Source organism: Macrobrachium nipponense, chromosome 32 (assembly GCF_015104395.2).
Source record: "Macrobrachium nipponense isolate FS-2020 chromosome 32, ASM1510439v2, whole genome shotgun sequence".
Taxonomy (NCBI): Eukaryota; Metazoa; Arthropoda; class Malacostraca; order Decapoda; family Palaemonidae; genus Macrobrachium; species Macrobrachium nipponense.
In genome coordinates, this window is record NC_061094.1 from 18592410 (window position 1) to 18608582 (window position 16173).

Consider the following 16173-nt stretch of genomic DNA (forward strand, 5'->3'; position numbering starts at 1 on the left):
TTCTTCTTCTTCTTCTTCTTCTTTCTGTTATTATTATCATCATGCTTTATTTCAAAAGCATCATTTTCTTGCGTGTATCTTTTCAGTCTTCTTTTTCTTATTTAAGACAGAATATAGCATGGTTCACTGTTGCCTATTTGAGGACTCTCATTAACGTTGATTGGCTTTCAAACCTTATACGAAAGAACCCGACCAATGTTTACACTATTGTGACAAGACTTCTTCTTGTGTTTTCATATTATTTTGTTCATTAGCTGTAGTAAGGAGAGAGAGAGTACAACTAAATAAAGTTCAGTTTTCCTCTGAAATCGAACGAGGAAAAGGGAATTTCTCTCACGACTTTCCGTCGTGGTGGCATGACATCTCATTCCGCAAAGTTCATACGACAACAGTTCGTATACCGATGGACTGACGCGTAGAAGATAGTCCTACAGTAAGACATTATTCTCTCTCTTTTTTGTGCTTCTTGATAAAACATCAAAATGAATGTCCAGACTTGGGCATCACAGCAACAATGAGGATAACGCTATCTCGTAGAAAAATCATTTGCATTGTTTTCTTTGAATTAGTACTCTTGATTTTAATGCCTGATTCAAGTATCATACACATAAACAAAAGACAAATATTTGAAGCTACGGCGAATAAAATTCGAACAACACTAATGAGAGGTGCTTCAGGCAAGAGTGATGTGAGCTGGGTTGGGCATTTGTGCCCAAATTATCAAAACCATGAGGCCGAATCTATATTGCAGTGGGAACCTATCACTGAAGATACCATATTCTTCGTCAAGACATCTTGCCACACCTTTCTGTCAGCGAGGGAGGTTAGTTCGATTTCGAAGTTCTTTCAGAAGCCTGTTACTCCTTTTGATGTTTTGAACAAATATTTCAAAGTTTCATAATATATTCCAAACACAAACACTCTCCATGTACAAGAAAAGAATATAATAAAGTGTATGTGTGTGTGTGTGTGTGTGTGTCTTCATTAACGCACATCTCTTAACGCAGTATGCATGCACACATTTATGCGAAGTACAATGTTCTTCCTTTTCAAGGCATGTGCCATCGAGAGCATACTTACCCATCATCCAAATCATTCGGTGAGACTCATGCTGGCTACACCAACGTTCAATTTTAGTCATCTTTTTACCAAGGTAAGTTAGCGATGCCCATTCCATGTTTTGATTTCGTTGTTTTCGCCTACTGGGGATGATCAATGTTTTCAGAAGATACATAGCAGTTCACCAATTTATTTTCCCTTTCATACAACTCTCTAGGCTTTCCTCTGAGTCTATCTATTTCTTAGAATAGATTATTCACAAAAAGCCTGGTAAATCTGTCCCAATTTATATCTATATTTGCGTTGTCTAACTGTTAACTATGTGCGTGTGTTGTTGTTTTTTAATATTAAGCTGGCCTTATGCCAGCACGGGCTCTTGTTCACAGAGCAGCCCGTAGAGTGTGCGTGTGTATGTGCGTGCGTTTTTGTAGTTGCTTTGTTTCTTGATTTGCCTTTCTGTCCGCCTTTCTACTCTCAGGCTGTCAGCAAATCTATACTCTGTTTTTTTCCATCTGTCCATCCGCCTGTGGTGTATGCGTATGGTAACACTGCGTCCCGGGCTTTAGATAGTTACATTCAGCTTATATTCAACAATAATAATAATATCCTATTTCGAATATTAACGGTGTAATTAGCATATAGTAATCTATTGAAACACTTTTCAGTTGCAAATGTACAACCAGATATCCTTTTATTTACCTAAAACTTACACATAGCGTAACTATTTAAAGCCCGGGATGCAGTGTTACCATGCGAAAACACCACAGGCGGATGGTATAGTTACCCGTCTAACAGTGTTTACACGTCTACCTTTCCATTGCATTATGAAATCCATATCTGAAGAAAACTAGTATTTAATCTTGGAAATCAAGTATTTTATCTACATCGCTCAGATAAAAAAACGATCCAAAAGATATGTCTTCTGATCTCATTGTAACTTCGTCTTCTTCCGACGAAATTGAGAAAAAAGAAAAGCATTCAGAAAACGAGAGCAGAGCGGTTACTCCCCTTATGTGAGAGGTAATTCAGATACCTTAAATAAAACATCCAAGAGACGAGCGATACTGATAAAATTTAAGAACATCGGCGAAATATTGCATTCCATTATGGAATTATGACTTGCGCTCCGTCGACTTTTATGCAGAAACGTTTCGAAGCATTTTTTCAAATTAGATGAAGGGGGAAAGAAAATAAAGCTGGGTGTTACGTTTCATGAATCAGCTTAATATTCTTTAGAAATTTATATCTTTGATCCCTGACTATTTGGAGAGAGAGAGAGAGAGAGAGAGAGAGAGAGAGAGAGAGAGAGAGAGAGAGAGAGAGAGAGAGAGAGAGAGAGAGAGAGAGAGAGAGAGAGAGAGCAGTAACTCGGAAATCCACCGAAATGCAATTGCATTAAACTGCGGTTTTGGTGTCAAAAGTGTGGTGTTGCCTATTTTTAAGTAGTATTATTGAAATCTATTTACTAAATATGAACCTTATTATCAGCTCAGGCTCTTGATCCGTCACATTTAAAATATTTGATTGCATTACAGAATTCAGGCTTGATTCAGTGGCTATTATGTTTGTGCCATGAGATTTATTCGCTTTCTTCTGTTTTTTTATATAATCCTACTTTTTCTGTAAACAGATTCTGCAGAGTAACAGCAAAATGAGATTTTCGTGGTTAGATTTGGACGAAATCTTTGCCAATGAACCTCTTCACTCTTGGCATCGGGAGAGGACCTGGATGCTCAGTGAAGGTAAGCAAAGCTTATTAACAATGGATGCGAAAGAACAAGGGATGCGAAAAGATACAATTACTATTCCTTTATTATATTTTTACCTTTGATTTTTTAACTGAATCCGAGCAGCCGATGTTTCTAGTATTTGAATTATGAAATCCGAAGCAGCCATGTTTCTAGTATTTGAATTATGTACAATCTGAAATAGCTTTGATTTGTTGCATAAATAGTCACCAGGATCAAATGTCAATGAACAAGTTCGCAATCTTGCATCAGTTTTTAAAAACGGAAAGAATATTCCTTAATTATTCAACGAGATGACCGAGAGAGGCTCCCCACTTGAGAACTTGAAATGTTCTAACAATTTCAGGGGATCTGTCTTAGCTACCCTACTCTATCAGCTGTATATTTCCAATAACAGCAAAACTGAAGAAGAATCTAGGCAAAGCTCCCATTTATAATTTTACGAAGTAGTGTTACTTTAGAGTTCGTGAATGATGGGTTGCAGTTTGAAAGCGGGGAGTTGAAGATATTTATTTATTATTTTCATTATGAATTAATCATTCACCATCACATCAAAAGCTTCCAAAACAATAGCAATAATGAGATAGCAGACGAAGAAATTTAGCTATTAAGACATACCCAATTTTCTCCAAGTATTTTTGACAAGAAGGAAATAAATCCTGTGCTAGGATGTGCTAGACATGACAAAAGGTATATATAACGTAAAAAGAAAGAAAAAAAAAGGCCTTTCAGTATTGTTTTCAAGTGTGACATGAAGCTTAGAGCATGATATTCATAAAGAAGTGACCACGAGTGACAAATTGACTAAAGAACTTTTCTTTCCTTTTGTTGCATTAACTTCAGTCCGTTTTTCCCAAAGGGAAGCGTATCTGAGAGACAGATTTAACATCTTACCATATAAAAGATCGAAAGAAAACAAATCGGGCGAAACTGCTCTTCTTACTTAAAGGTCGAACAGCAGCTGTTGTCAATGATGTCGCCCGGGCGGAGTTATTAAGACGATACGGAGGGACTTACGTTGATCTGGATGCCCTCACCCTACGGCCATTGCCTAACGCCACAAACTGGCTGACACGGGTAGATGATTACCTGGTAACTTCTGCTGTCTCGAGTTTTACCTCGAGGCATCCGTTACTCCAGGTAAGGTCACTGTTCCCTAGCTCGGGTTTAATCTGTGCTCGATCCCTCTCTCTCTCAATACAGTTGCAAAAGTAAGTAGGGACTGCATTTATTGCCAGCTATTCCTTGCTCTCTGAGCAGTGCGATGAAAAGAAGTAAGGCTGTTATTTTATTAATCAATAATTCATTAAAAACCTCGCCATAAAAAACGGCTACGAGCTACGAACACATATTCTTTTGCCCACAATAGCGAAACAGATTATAGAAAGTGGACGTAGGCTCTGCTCGGTAAGACTCCAAAAACTGACCAAAGCTCCGGCGGCGGCCTAAGTTACCTCACGCTTTTGTTAACCAGAAAGAGAAAAACTTGTTTTACCCTTTCGTTGCGCTAACCACAAATTCCCACCTCTTTACTACTATAAACATAGCTCACTTTATCAATGCCCTATGCTAACCAGCCTCACGCTTTTTCGTTCATTTTGTTACTTTAATCACAAGCTCATACTTTCTAATAAATCAAACACGTGTACAATTCACTCTTTCTGTGAGGCTCACCGTGATCAATAAACAATAGGTTCCCACTTTCATTTCATGTTAGTCATAGATCGCCAAGTCATAGTATAACTTTAAATACAATTTCCTACTTGCTTATTTCATTAACCTTAGCTCACGCCACCAATTCGTAATATTACCATTAACCCTTGTAAACAGTTTTTTCACTGGAAACAGGTTACCATGTATTTCTAATGCTAACCATAGGTCTACCTCTCATTTTTCGTTACTCCAAAACTATCGTTCACTTGATTATTTTGTTATACTTATCCTAGGTTACCATTTAAATCATACCATAACTATATATTACTTTACCATTTTGTTACAGTAACAAGAAATTCCTTCCTTATACTTTTGATGACAATAACTCACTTCAGCATTTTAGTTCTCACATATTTGTGAACTCTAACTACGGGGCATTTGCATATTAAGTTCAATAAAATTGGTTACTTTTGGAGGGCGAGGGAATCCTTCGTGTGCTATAGAAAAGGAATATGCTAGCTTTTTCTAGTTAGATTTTAACAATAAGATAAATTACTTAAACTAAATTTTAATTTTACTCGAAAACATTTCTCTTTGTGATGATACTTAACTTATCTTTAGGCTTGAATTGCTTACCTGAGAAAAGGTGGGATGCACCTGATTGCGGTAGACATAACAAAAAGAAGGAAGGCCAATCGCAAAATAACAAACATTTGCTTTTTCACAAGAATTTCCTAATATTGAGGAAGTGAAGAAAAAGGAGTCGTCGTGGAACTAAGTACAATTCTTGAAAGAACTGTTTCTTCTGATTTCAGGAGGTCACTGAAAACATTCCAAAGGTTTTCGATCCATCGAGCTGCTGCAGCGTAGGCCCTGATCTTTTTACTCAACTTCTACAGAAAATGTGCCCAAAGAATATAACCAAGCCTTCGTTAGTCAGTCCCGAGGACTTCGAGTTCTGCCGCGACATCACTGTTTACCCGAGGAAGCTCTTCTACCCTATCCACTACGGTTACAAATCAGATGAATTGGAGAGTATCTTCACGGAAGGCCAAGGTCTCGGCTCACAGTTCTTCTCCTCAACCAAAGCCTTTTCCCTCCATCTCTTCCATTCTCTCTCTTCTAAGAGAACAGCAGACTTGGGAAGTGACTCGATCGTCGTGGAAGCAGCGAAGAGGAACTGTCCCAATGTGTTTCAGGCTTTAGACTCTCGAGGGAGGAATTTCTGATTTCAGTGTGTAGTTTCCATAAGCCATGATGCAAACAGCATTTAGCTGTATGTGATCTTCATTTGCGATGTCCTCTCCTGAATTATGACTTGCATCAGCAGCAGTGCTGTCTGATACTATTCTTTTATCAAGTACATAATGACTCCCATTTATAGCTTAATGATCATAATGTAAATTTCAAAACACCGACTATTCATCCGTTCATACTACGTTTATCAGGAAATCGCCTACGCTACTCCTTCAGGACTCATCATCATAATGAACTAAAAACAATCAGAGAATCGTCATGTGGCACTGATTCACTGAGTTAGGTGTAGAAGCCGTTGGACAGTCTCTATGTTCATGTAGGTCTACCAGTTCACTAAATCTCTGTTCATTCCATTTATTCAAAAGGTATAAAAGGTTTGAATCGAACATAAATTTGCATTTTTAATAATTTTTCCGCGTTAGAATACTTTTAATTTAATTTATTTACTGTCTTCTAAGTTAAGTATATCTTAGTTTTACCAGACCGCTGAGCTGAATAACAGCTCTGCTAGGGCTGGCTTGGAGGATTAGATTTTTGACGTGGCTAGGAGCCAATTGGTTTCTTAGCAACGGGACCTACAGCTTATTATGGAATCCGAACCACATGATATCGAGAAAGGAATTTCTAATCACCAGAAATACATTCCTTTGATTCCGCACTGGGTGCAGCAGGTAGCGAACTCAGGCTACCAGACTGATAGTTGAGTACGGAACACACCTGTCTATTGAGGACCTAAGAATATTTTCATATAATATGATCGCAAAAGTATTTATCATAAGTTACGATAGATATTCTCAAAAGTCAGTTTCTCATCGCAGTCGTCTTGCAATGAATTAGTATTTCCTTTGCAGAAAGGTTTTTAAAGGAATCACATCGCATTAGGTTATATAATATATATATATATATATATATATATATATAGCGTGTGTGGGTGTGTGCATGTGTGTTTAAGTACATGCGCATGCGGTTGTTTCTGTGTACGGACAGTAGAAATACAGCGAATAACTCAAATGAAATAAAGCTTTATAAGTAGAATACAATGTTAAACAGACTTCTGAGAAAAAAAGATTCCCGCATAATTACTTTTGAATTAGAGAAAGCCGATCTTTTTTGTCATGGTAATTTAGAAAATCTTACATATCACCCAGAGTCCTTCTGAGTTCTGTTAGGCAAACCAGTAAATATCATAAATTCTGTGATATATGAACTTTACGGTTGTAAATGACTTACAGTATTCAGAAAGAAGGAATTCCTCCTACAGAAACTTTTTATATAAAAATCCTCATAAAATATTAAGAAGATTCCAAATATATCACGATTGGTTATATTATACCTTAATAATCTTTGAATATAATAAGCAGTTCTTTCAGTGGTTTACGATCTCTTGTGATATTCTTTATCAAAATGTGCTGTTGTCAAGTAAAGCTTTTTATTTATTTTTTTATGAAAGTATAGCCAGGAAAATGCAGTCAATATTTTACATTAAAAAGACAAACAAAATATTAGAAAATCAAGCCATTACAGTTACATAAATTTAAGAAGTTTTGCTAAGGTCCTACACACTCTTAGTATCTATTTTGTGAGGGTTGGGTTATTTCCTTCACTGTAAAAAAATCACCAATGAAGAAAAATAAGACTATCCTAAAATATCTATTGAAGAAAAGATAACCATTCCATTTTCCCAATATGTTTTGCATCCTTTGCGTAGCAGAAAGTTAATAATACCCATGTAATACGGGTATTAAACGCAGTCATTAGTAATGCAGGTATTAAACAATTATCAGAACTCTTGTCTTTGTATTGTTTCCTAAATACTGTGATGAACAGCCATGAGTTTTGCCAGGTACAATAATATCCTTATTCAGATTTTCTTTTGTCCTACGGTCTTTTCTGTGCTCCTGCTCACACAAGATATCTTTTTCTTAGAGGAAAGCGGAACGATGCTACAAAGATTTCATGTTGACCGACAACTTTGCAGTACCTATTAGAATCTCTGAAATGTAAACATGTGAAAATGTATGATTTCGTTTTCGTATGTCTATGGAGTTCTTGCTTAACACCAACGGTGGGTGAAAGCAAACACCAATATAAAGTAGGCTCTTAATGCAATTTTGCGGAATGATACAGAACAGACAAGGGCGTCGAGACGATCTCTGGCTAACTTAACTGAAAGATTGTCCCGGAAGCAAAGTTTGCAAAAATGGTAAAATACCAATAATGGCATGACATTCATACTTTAAGGAAGCATTTGTTGCACATAGCATGATCATTATTAAGGGAGATATATAAACGGTATATGAAAACAGACATGAAATATATGCAGTGAATAATAATTGGAACGTAAAGACTTTCTTGTACAACAAATATATCACGATATCATCCAAATACCAACAGCTAATTTTAATCTTATGTATAGCAATGTACGCTAAGCAATATCGACTTGACTGACATTTAGGCTTTTTCAAACCACTGTGATAATTCTGAGTTCAATTTCAAGAGACTTGGCTCACTGTATGTGACAACTAAGTTGTATTTACTTTGTTTACTCATATTATTAAGTTTTAAACATAGAGGAGAAACCCAACTGACAATTCTATAATTTATGATATCTTTATTAGTTTCTACAAAACTGTTTCGAAGCTCAAAATTGTGGAGAGAGAAACGCACAAATATTGACTAACGTTTCTTAGATGCATAGACTGGTCGAAAACACGTGATGATAAGTTCATGACTGAAACCAACCAAAGCTGTACTCGCTGCTTGGTGCACAATCTCTCTGATCAGAGTCACCTTCCGATTCTAGCCTTGAATTTTCATTTTCTAACTTGTTAATACTGGTTTGTAAGTTTACTTTCTCTATCTGCAAAGTGTCGACTTGAGACTCCAGTTCTCTCAGCTTTATTTTTAGTAGTCGTTCTTTCCTCTCTTGTTCTTCACGATATTCATGCTCTTTCACAGCTCTTAATCGACGGATTTCTAATTCCTTATCTTCCTGCCTGGGTAACTGGTACAATTTAAGTTTCCTGCCCCTCTGAGATTTCGTGGAGGATGAGCCAGATTGAACATAACTTATTCGTTGTCGTCCGAGAACTGGCTGCAACAACGTGCGTCCACTTTCGGCGCTGTTACCGAAGGCAAGGTCGCTGGGCATGGTAGGATGCCATTGATCGTCGTCGGTTGAGGCTTGAAGGGAGGCGGCAGCAGCTGTCATGGTGTCCGTAGACCAAGTAGTAATATCTTCCAGTACCTCTTCTTCCTCCCAAGAATCCTTTCGCCACTTGCTATCGGAACTTCCGTAAGATGGCGTGAGAGAAGAAATAGCCTGTAGGTCTCCATGATGATCACTGCTACTTGATATATTTTCATCCCTTAACTGGAACGTTTGGTAATCTCCAGACGAATGTGGTAGAAGGGCGAAAGTAGAACCATATGGAGTTTGATGTCGCTCGGTATTTGAATAAGAAGTGCCACTTCCAGAAATAGTAGCAAAGGTTTCCAAATGATGACCATCAGAACTTCCTCTAGTGTTGTCCACACAGGGAGAGGCAGAGGACATAAATGCGAAAGGGTCCATTTTGCTGAATTAATTCCCAGACACTTTTCGAGCGATCCTCTTCCTTTAGTAGATGAAGCACTTCTGATTATTTACAAAGTTGCGCTCCCTTATATACAGGAGTCACTTCGAGAAATTATTAAGAACTTTATTCATATTATTTCAAGGAAAACTATATGACAGTAGTATGATCAATCGTTTCTCATATTTTACATGGTGCAAGAGGATACGGTAATTACCCTCAAATTTTATACTGATATACGAGACTTGGTTTTGTATATGATATATATATATATATATATATATATATATATATATATATATATATATATATATATATATATATATATATATAATTTTTTTACTAGAGATGCGTGAATAAACACGTGAAAGAACTTGGTACTGAACTTCTGCCTGTCATTTTCCTGTGGTATTCGCTTATATACTGAAGTCACATGCATCTACTGTGATTTCTTATATGTATATATATATATATATATATAATATCATATAGATATATATATATGTAGTATGTATGTATGTAAGTATGTATGTATGTACATTTGTACACATATATATGTATGTATACTATGTATTGCCTTAGCCTACGTGCCGTGGTTTTGGAAAAAACAACTGCGCAATCAAAATTTAGGATCTACTAAAAAATCTATTCCTTGAGCGAACAAGCTGCAACTGACAAGGGGGGCAAGCAGGGCTATGAACAGAAAATGTGAAGATACTTTTTATAGAACGCTAGCTTACTTCAAGGATTGAATGTGAATGTAAATTATCCACAAATGAATTATCATTACTATAAGGCAAATCATAGGGTATGAAACAGGAGCACTAATTACCTCCGTGGCACTATCAGGACTAACTCTATTATGTAAAATAACAAATGGAAAATGTGCCACCAAGTTGCAAGCAAGAGCACTTAAAAGCGGATCTACGTAGAGCTCAAGACTACTCCATTGAATAGTGCTATGCAGTCAAGCACTGTAAGCAAGCCTTTGCTCTCGCTGGTATCCCAGTCTTCAACTCAAGATTGGCACTGGCAGAATACGTTGAGGGGTACTGTTGAACTACTGGAGAAGGCACACAACGGGGCAGGCTACACAGATCTGCAAAGCAGTCAGAGCTGATGCACAAGACCAATGATAAAATAAAATGTGCTAAATGCAATAGCATATGAATTACTTGATTCCTATATCACTTTTAATACACGGGTGTATAGCAGGTTATTAGCGTAATAGAATAGTAGGCTTCAGGATCACAGGTCCAGGAAGAGAATAGCCAGGTCAACGTCAAGATGAAGGTTGGAGATAGCAATGGGCTGAGTCATAGGCGCCAGCGACGGACTGGTCATTTGGAGAAAGGGGACTTTTCCCCTTAGGCCGGTGGTTAAAAGGGGCCTGTGGGCCGGTCTGTAGTAAAAAAAGAAAAATTATAAATAAATTCTAAAAAATTAAAAAAGTTAGAAAGAAAACTAAAAAGTCTGAAGAATAAGGGAACAAAGAGAATAGAATTGGATAAAAAACAGAGAGAGAGAGAGAGAGAGAGAGAGAGAGAGAGAGAGAGAGAGGCGGGACATGAATCTCATCGCCAGCACACCTTAATGCAGCCACTGCAAGAGAGTAATCTTGAAATGTCCCTATAAAAGTTGTTCCGATAATTTTATCAACATTTTCTGTAAACTATCGTTCATTAACCATCAGCCAATATACAATATGCTATCTTTTCCATTTCATTATTGCTAACTGGTTGGGCAACACAGTCAGAATTCTATGATTATACAGACACACATAAATATATAATAAAGATTAATACAATAAAAAAAAAACACTGGTCAGTAGGGAAACTAATAATGGAAACTGAACACATAACATTCTATTGTCATGTCGAGTAAGTGATCAAGCCGCTCAACACAGTGCCGTATTGCAATGTTCTTTTGCGTTCTAGGCTTCTGGCTATACTGCTGGCGAAAGGTTACACACATCACACAGGCAGTAAGACGCTACTCAATCGGTATTCCTTGTTTGTTATTTTCTCGTAGCTATTATTATTCAAGTTTAAATAAATCTTTTGTGTTTCATTCAACAAACTTTGGGGTAACAGTCATCATTAAAAAATGGCGCAGTGTGTTCAAGAATCAGGAAAGTAGTGACCAAGTTAACCTTGTGAAATGCATGGAATCGGTGTGTGTTGGTGAAGGAGAATTCGAACTTTATTCCTAAGTGACTACGTTTACTCCAGTGATTGTTCTTTCAAAGTGACGTGTGTAAAGTGTTGTGCTTAAATGAAGTGGTTTTGTGTAATTTTTCATCATAAAGCCACCGAGCTTTCGCATATTTTAGCATTTCAGGAAAACACTTCAATACGTCCATCTTCAACCGCTGTCACTAGGTTACTGTTTCTTTTGAAAGACATGTGATGACACTTTGATAACATCATAATATTATACACTGATATGAGACATTGCATTTTTGCTAATATTACTTAAACTTTAGGGCTCACATAATAATAATTATCAGGAAAAGCGAGAAGAAAATTTGAATTATATTATTTGATTAACTAATATTTGAAATGTAATGATTTGTGAAAAACTAGATTTGATACAAAAATATAACTTTAACGTGATTACTTAGTGAGTTAGGCTCGTCTGTAAAATGTTCACATGGTACTAAACAATCGATTTACAGTATTTCCTAAAGATGTTTATTGCTTTGAGGTTTTACTTAATAATGCCAGTACTGTCGCATTGGGAGAAATGTTTTTCAAAACTAAAATTAATTAAAACATAGGCCTAGTTACGGAAGTTACGGTCAACAATTTCACAAAACTAAACTTTTGGCGGTTCAGACTGTGCAGTCCAATGAAAATGACATTTCTTAAGCATTGACTTTGAACTTGAAAGATTTCTCTCATTAAGTCATTCTCTGAAAAATAAACATTATATTTGTAAATTGTAATAGTCTTACATATTATGTTGAAAAAAAAGTACAAAAAAATAAAATTAATTTTCATGGTGTTGTTGATAGGCCTACTTAGTATACCAAGCATAAATTTTATATTATCATGGGGGTGGGGGGTGTTAAAGCCATTTACTACAACAAATGTGTATATAAACATCAATTTTTACTTTTGTTGCGAAGGCTACAGGTGCTAACTCTAGTGATCAAGCCACAAACATTGTGTAAGAGATCCGGTCCATGACAGGCCCACTACATGTGCAAGTGCCAGTAAAGTAAGTACTCGTACCTGCTCGTCTGAATATCTTAGTAATTTAAAAAAGTTAGGCCCTATTTACTACACCCTGTAATAATTATCTTGCAAGATTGCATCTACATATGAGTAGACGCACACTAGCATGTATAGATAGGATATTCCTAACTTTGTATAGCTTACCTTATCTTAAAGCCAAAAAAAAAGTCTGTGCATATGCATTTGCAAATACTTCAGAATTTTCTTAGACACAGCCTGACCCTGCCCAAACTCTCCATAAGATGAAAGAAATGCAGGAGCATTATATGTAGTATAAGATCAAGGTCATTTTGCTAATGACATGGAGGCACTCTTGATGTATTGTATATACAAATCCATAGCAGGCTGCAGGTAGAGTTACCTAAAGGTTTTAGAAAACTACAGTGTTATTCTATTTCATTATTTATGACAGGCTTTCCTATTTTTTCCTATAGGTTGATGAGTATGAAATAGGCCAGCTAAGTCAGGGCACATCAATAATAGCATGCTGCAAAGAAAAGCCTAGTGAGCTGGAGTACTTTACGAGACCAAAAAATGTAGACGATTATCCATCATTTTTCGAATTTCACCCAAAGCAATCATCAACAAATCCAATATTACAAAAAGTTTTTCACTGTAAGGATGGTACAAATAGGAAATGGCTTTCATACAGTGAAGAAAGTCACATGTTATATTGCTACATCTGTATTGTTTTTGCTAATACTTCTGACAAGAATATATTTATTAGCGGAATGAACTTAGAGCTTCTGAGTCAGATATAAGGCATTTGTTAGGTGGCAAACGAATATCGCTACATAGGGAACAAGTTAGAAAGAGGCATATGGTATTGCAAAGAATAATTGATGTAGTTAAAATCATTGGGAAGAGGGGGCTTAGTTATAGGGCTACACAATCAGAAGCCTGTTATACATTGGATGATCCAAACATTGACCATGGTAACTTTTTAGAACTTATAATTCTCCTGGAAAATATGATATATGCATGAAAGGCCACTTAACTGAATGGTTGGAAAAGAGCAAAAGAATGCAGCAGACCAAGTCAAAGGACAGAGGTTCTTTTGTCAGCTTTTTGTCTAAGACCACTGTTAGTAATATTTTAAGTGCAATTCGGCGGATTTTTCAGGAATCCATTGCTAATGAAGTTCGTAAAGCTAGAATGTTCTCTGTGCAGATTGGTACAACACAGGATATTACCTCGCAAGACCAGTGTGCTGTTTTTTCTTAGGTATGTCACAGATGTTATTCATGAAAGACTTGTTGTAGTTGTGAATTGTGAAGCAACTACAGGAGAGTATTTTGTTCAAATTTTGAAGAATGTCCTAGAGAAACTTGAACTGGATGTAAGCAATTGCATTGGTAATGCCACAGATGGAGCTTCCAACATGCAGGGTCATTATAGGGGATTCTGTGCTTTACTTTCTTCCCATTCACCCAATCAAGTTCATGTATGGTGTTATGCACATGTTTTGAATTTAGTACTGACAGAAACAACTGGAGCAGTAATAGCAAGTGCCTCGCTTTTCAACTTATTGATTGATATTGCAGTCTTTATCAGAGAATCTTATAAGCGAATGATTATTTGGGTGAATGAAAACAAAAGTTCTCGCCATCGACGCCTCTCTCCTATCGGAGAAACTCGCTGGTGGGCTAAAGATAATGCTTTAAGAAAAATATTTGGAACTTTGGCAAGCCTGATAATGCCCTATACACAGAAGTTCTGCTAACTTTGGCTACCATACAAGAACATGAAAATATGAAATAAAATGTTCGCAGCAAAGCCAAAGCATACATTGAATCACTACTCAAATATGAAACCATACTGAACTGCTCGAATATTTCTTCTTATATTTGAGCAGACTACTCTCCTTTCGAAATATTTGCAAATAAACAGAATGGATATTCTATCTGCGTACAGAATGGTTGCTACTACTAAAGAGTGTCTGGATAAAATAAACAGATTTTGGAGGCATTAAGGTGGCTGCAGATAATTTTGTTTGGTGGGCTAATGAACAGCTAGAAGATGAAGAGAACGCAGATTTGGAGTTGGAGGTGCAGACAGAATTGCCACTGAAAAGAGTTAGAAAGAAGAAAACGATGCCTGGCGAGAAGGCTTATGACGAAAGGCTGAATGATGCAGAGAAGGCTTATGAAGTTGAGGTATAAAATCCAATATTTGACAAAGTCACACAGAGCCTCAGCGATCGATTTCTTTCTCATGGGACTCTTTACAACGATTTATCGATTCTAGCCCCAAGAAATATTGATCAGCTGAAGAACAGCAATATTGAAGAGTAAGAGTCTTTATTTAAAGAACTCAGTAAGCCATTGCTCAAGTTCGACAGCCGGACAACAGCTGAAAACTTGAAGTTGGAATTAAGAATTCTAGCTCCACACTGGGAAAAATGGAAAAATGCACCCTTGGAAGACTACACCGTTAAAGATATGAATGATGAGGATGAACACGAGTCTTATTTAAATGAAGACAGTCATGAGACAATTGCAACGAAATGTTCATCATGTAAAAATTGTCCAATCTGCTGTTACCAGATACTCAGTAGGTACAACTTGTTAACTGATGACTATCATATAATTGGTCTAGCTTACAAGTATCTCCTGACCTTGTCAGTTACTCAAGTTTCCTGTGAGAGAAGTTTTTCTACCTTGAAATTCTTAAAAAATCGTCTAAGAAGCAGACTCTCGCAAGAGCACCTCCAGGAGTTTATGCTAATGATAGTAGAGTGGGATATATTAATGTCTCTTGATAATGATTTAATAATTGACAAAGTTGCATCCAAGAGTGAACTATTAAAGAAAATTTTGATAATCTAAAATAAAAGTAATTCCTTTAGGTATGCCTGCATGTGTTTTATTTTTCCCAGAACCGTTTATCCGACCCATCACTATTTTATATATATATATATATATATATATATATATATATATATATATATATATATATATATATATGTGTGTGTGTGTGTGTGTGTGTGTGTGTGTGTGTGTGTGTGTGTGTAGCCTGTTTCCCATAATGTATACTTTCATTTCAAGATATAACCTCCCCACTTCTATTTAGCTCCATCTTCAAGTGGGCGGTCAACATCAAAAGTCCTGGGCCGAAATTTAGGCGTGACACCACTTCTAAGCAGTCAGGAACCATGTCAGGTTAGGGCAGACTGCAGGGTACACTATTGCAGGTACAGGATATGGCAAAGTGCTGTTTGGTATACCAGTTCAAGCCAAATTTATACCAGCTGAAGGAAGAGCCAGTTACATTTAGTTCAGGCCAGTATAATTCTCCACAGTGCTTTCATCTACACCGTAAATCTTTGTTAACTGATAGCAGAGAGGTGTGGAAAATAGGGCACAATGGGGTCTATCGTGGGTGAAGAGGTTTAGGACAACTGTCGGTCATGCAGGTGTGAGCGGGAAGAGCATCGGGGGCAGAAGGGTTCTGATAACAATAGCGTGGGAAAGAGGTCAGGTAGAAGGCAAGGAGAGACAGATCATCAAGACATGTGAACTTTTGCGAGTTGGAGGGCTTCTTGTGCGATTGAACTGGGGAGCTATGCACAAAAGAATATAATAGAAAAGGGCCCCAATTCTCTTAAGTGGGAGTACTCCTCAAAGGATTTGAAGGGTCACT

At 36.9% G+C, this 16173-nt stretch overlaps 1 protein-coding gene across 1 annotated transcript; it reads left to right on the forward strand.

The window, feature by feature from the left end:
* The first annotated feature begins 408 nt into the window (after positions 1–408).
* LOC135207378 (lactosylceramide 4-alpha-galactosyltransferase-like) lies at positions 409–6038 on the forward strand. The gene is made up of 5 exons (XM_064239108.1): positions 409–823; positions 1055–1153; positions 2690–2801; positions 3757–3947; positions 5276–6038. The coding sequence occupies exons 1-5, from the start codon at positions 515–517 to the stop codon at positions 5687–5689; spliced, it is 1125 nt and encodes a 374-aa protein (XP_064095178.1). The 5' UTR covers positions 409–514; the 3' UTR covers positions 5690–6038.
* Positions 6039–16173: the final 10135 nt, after the last annotated feature.

Bases quoted from the DNA above. Each gene is read 5' to 3' on its own strand.
- LOC135207378 (XM_064239108.1), top strand. From the start codon at position 515: ATGAGGATAACGCTATCTCGTAGAAAAATCATTTGCATTGTTTTCTTT. The intron at 2,802-3,756 runs GTAAGCAAAGCT...TCTTACTTAAAG, and splicing joins GACCTGGATGCTCAGTGAAG to GTCGAACAGCAGCTGTTGTC. The intron at 3,948-5,275 runs GTAAGGTCACTG...TTCTGATTTCAG, and splicing joins CGAGGCATCCGTTACTCCAG to GAGGTCACTGAAAACATTCC.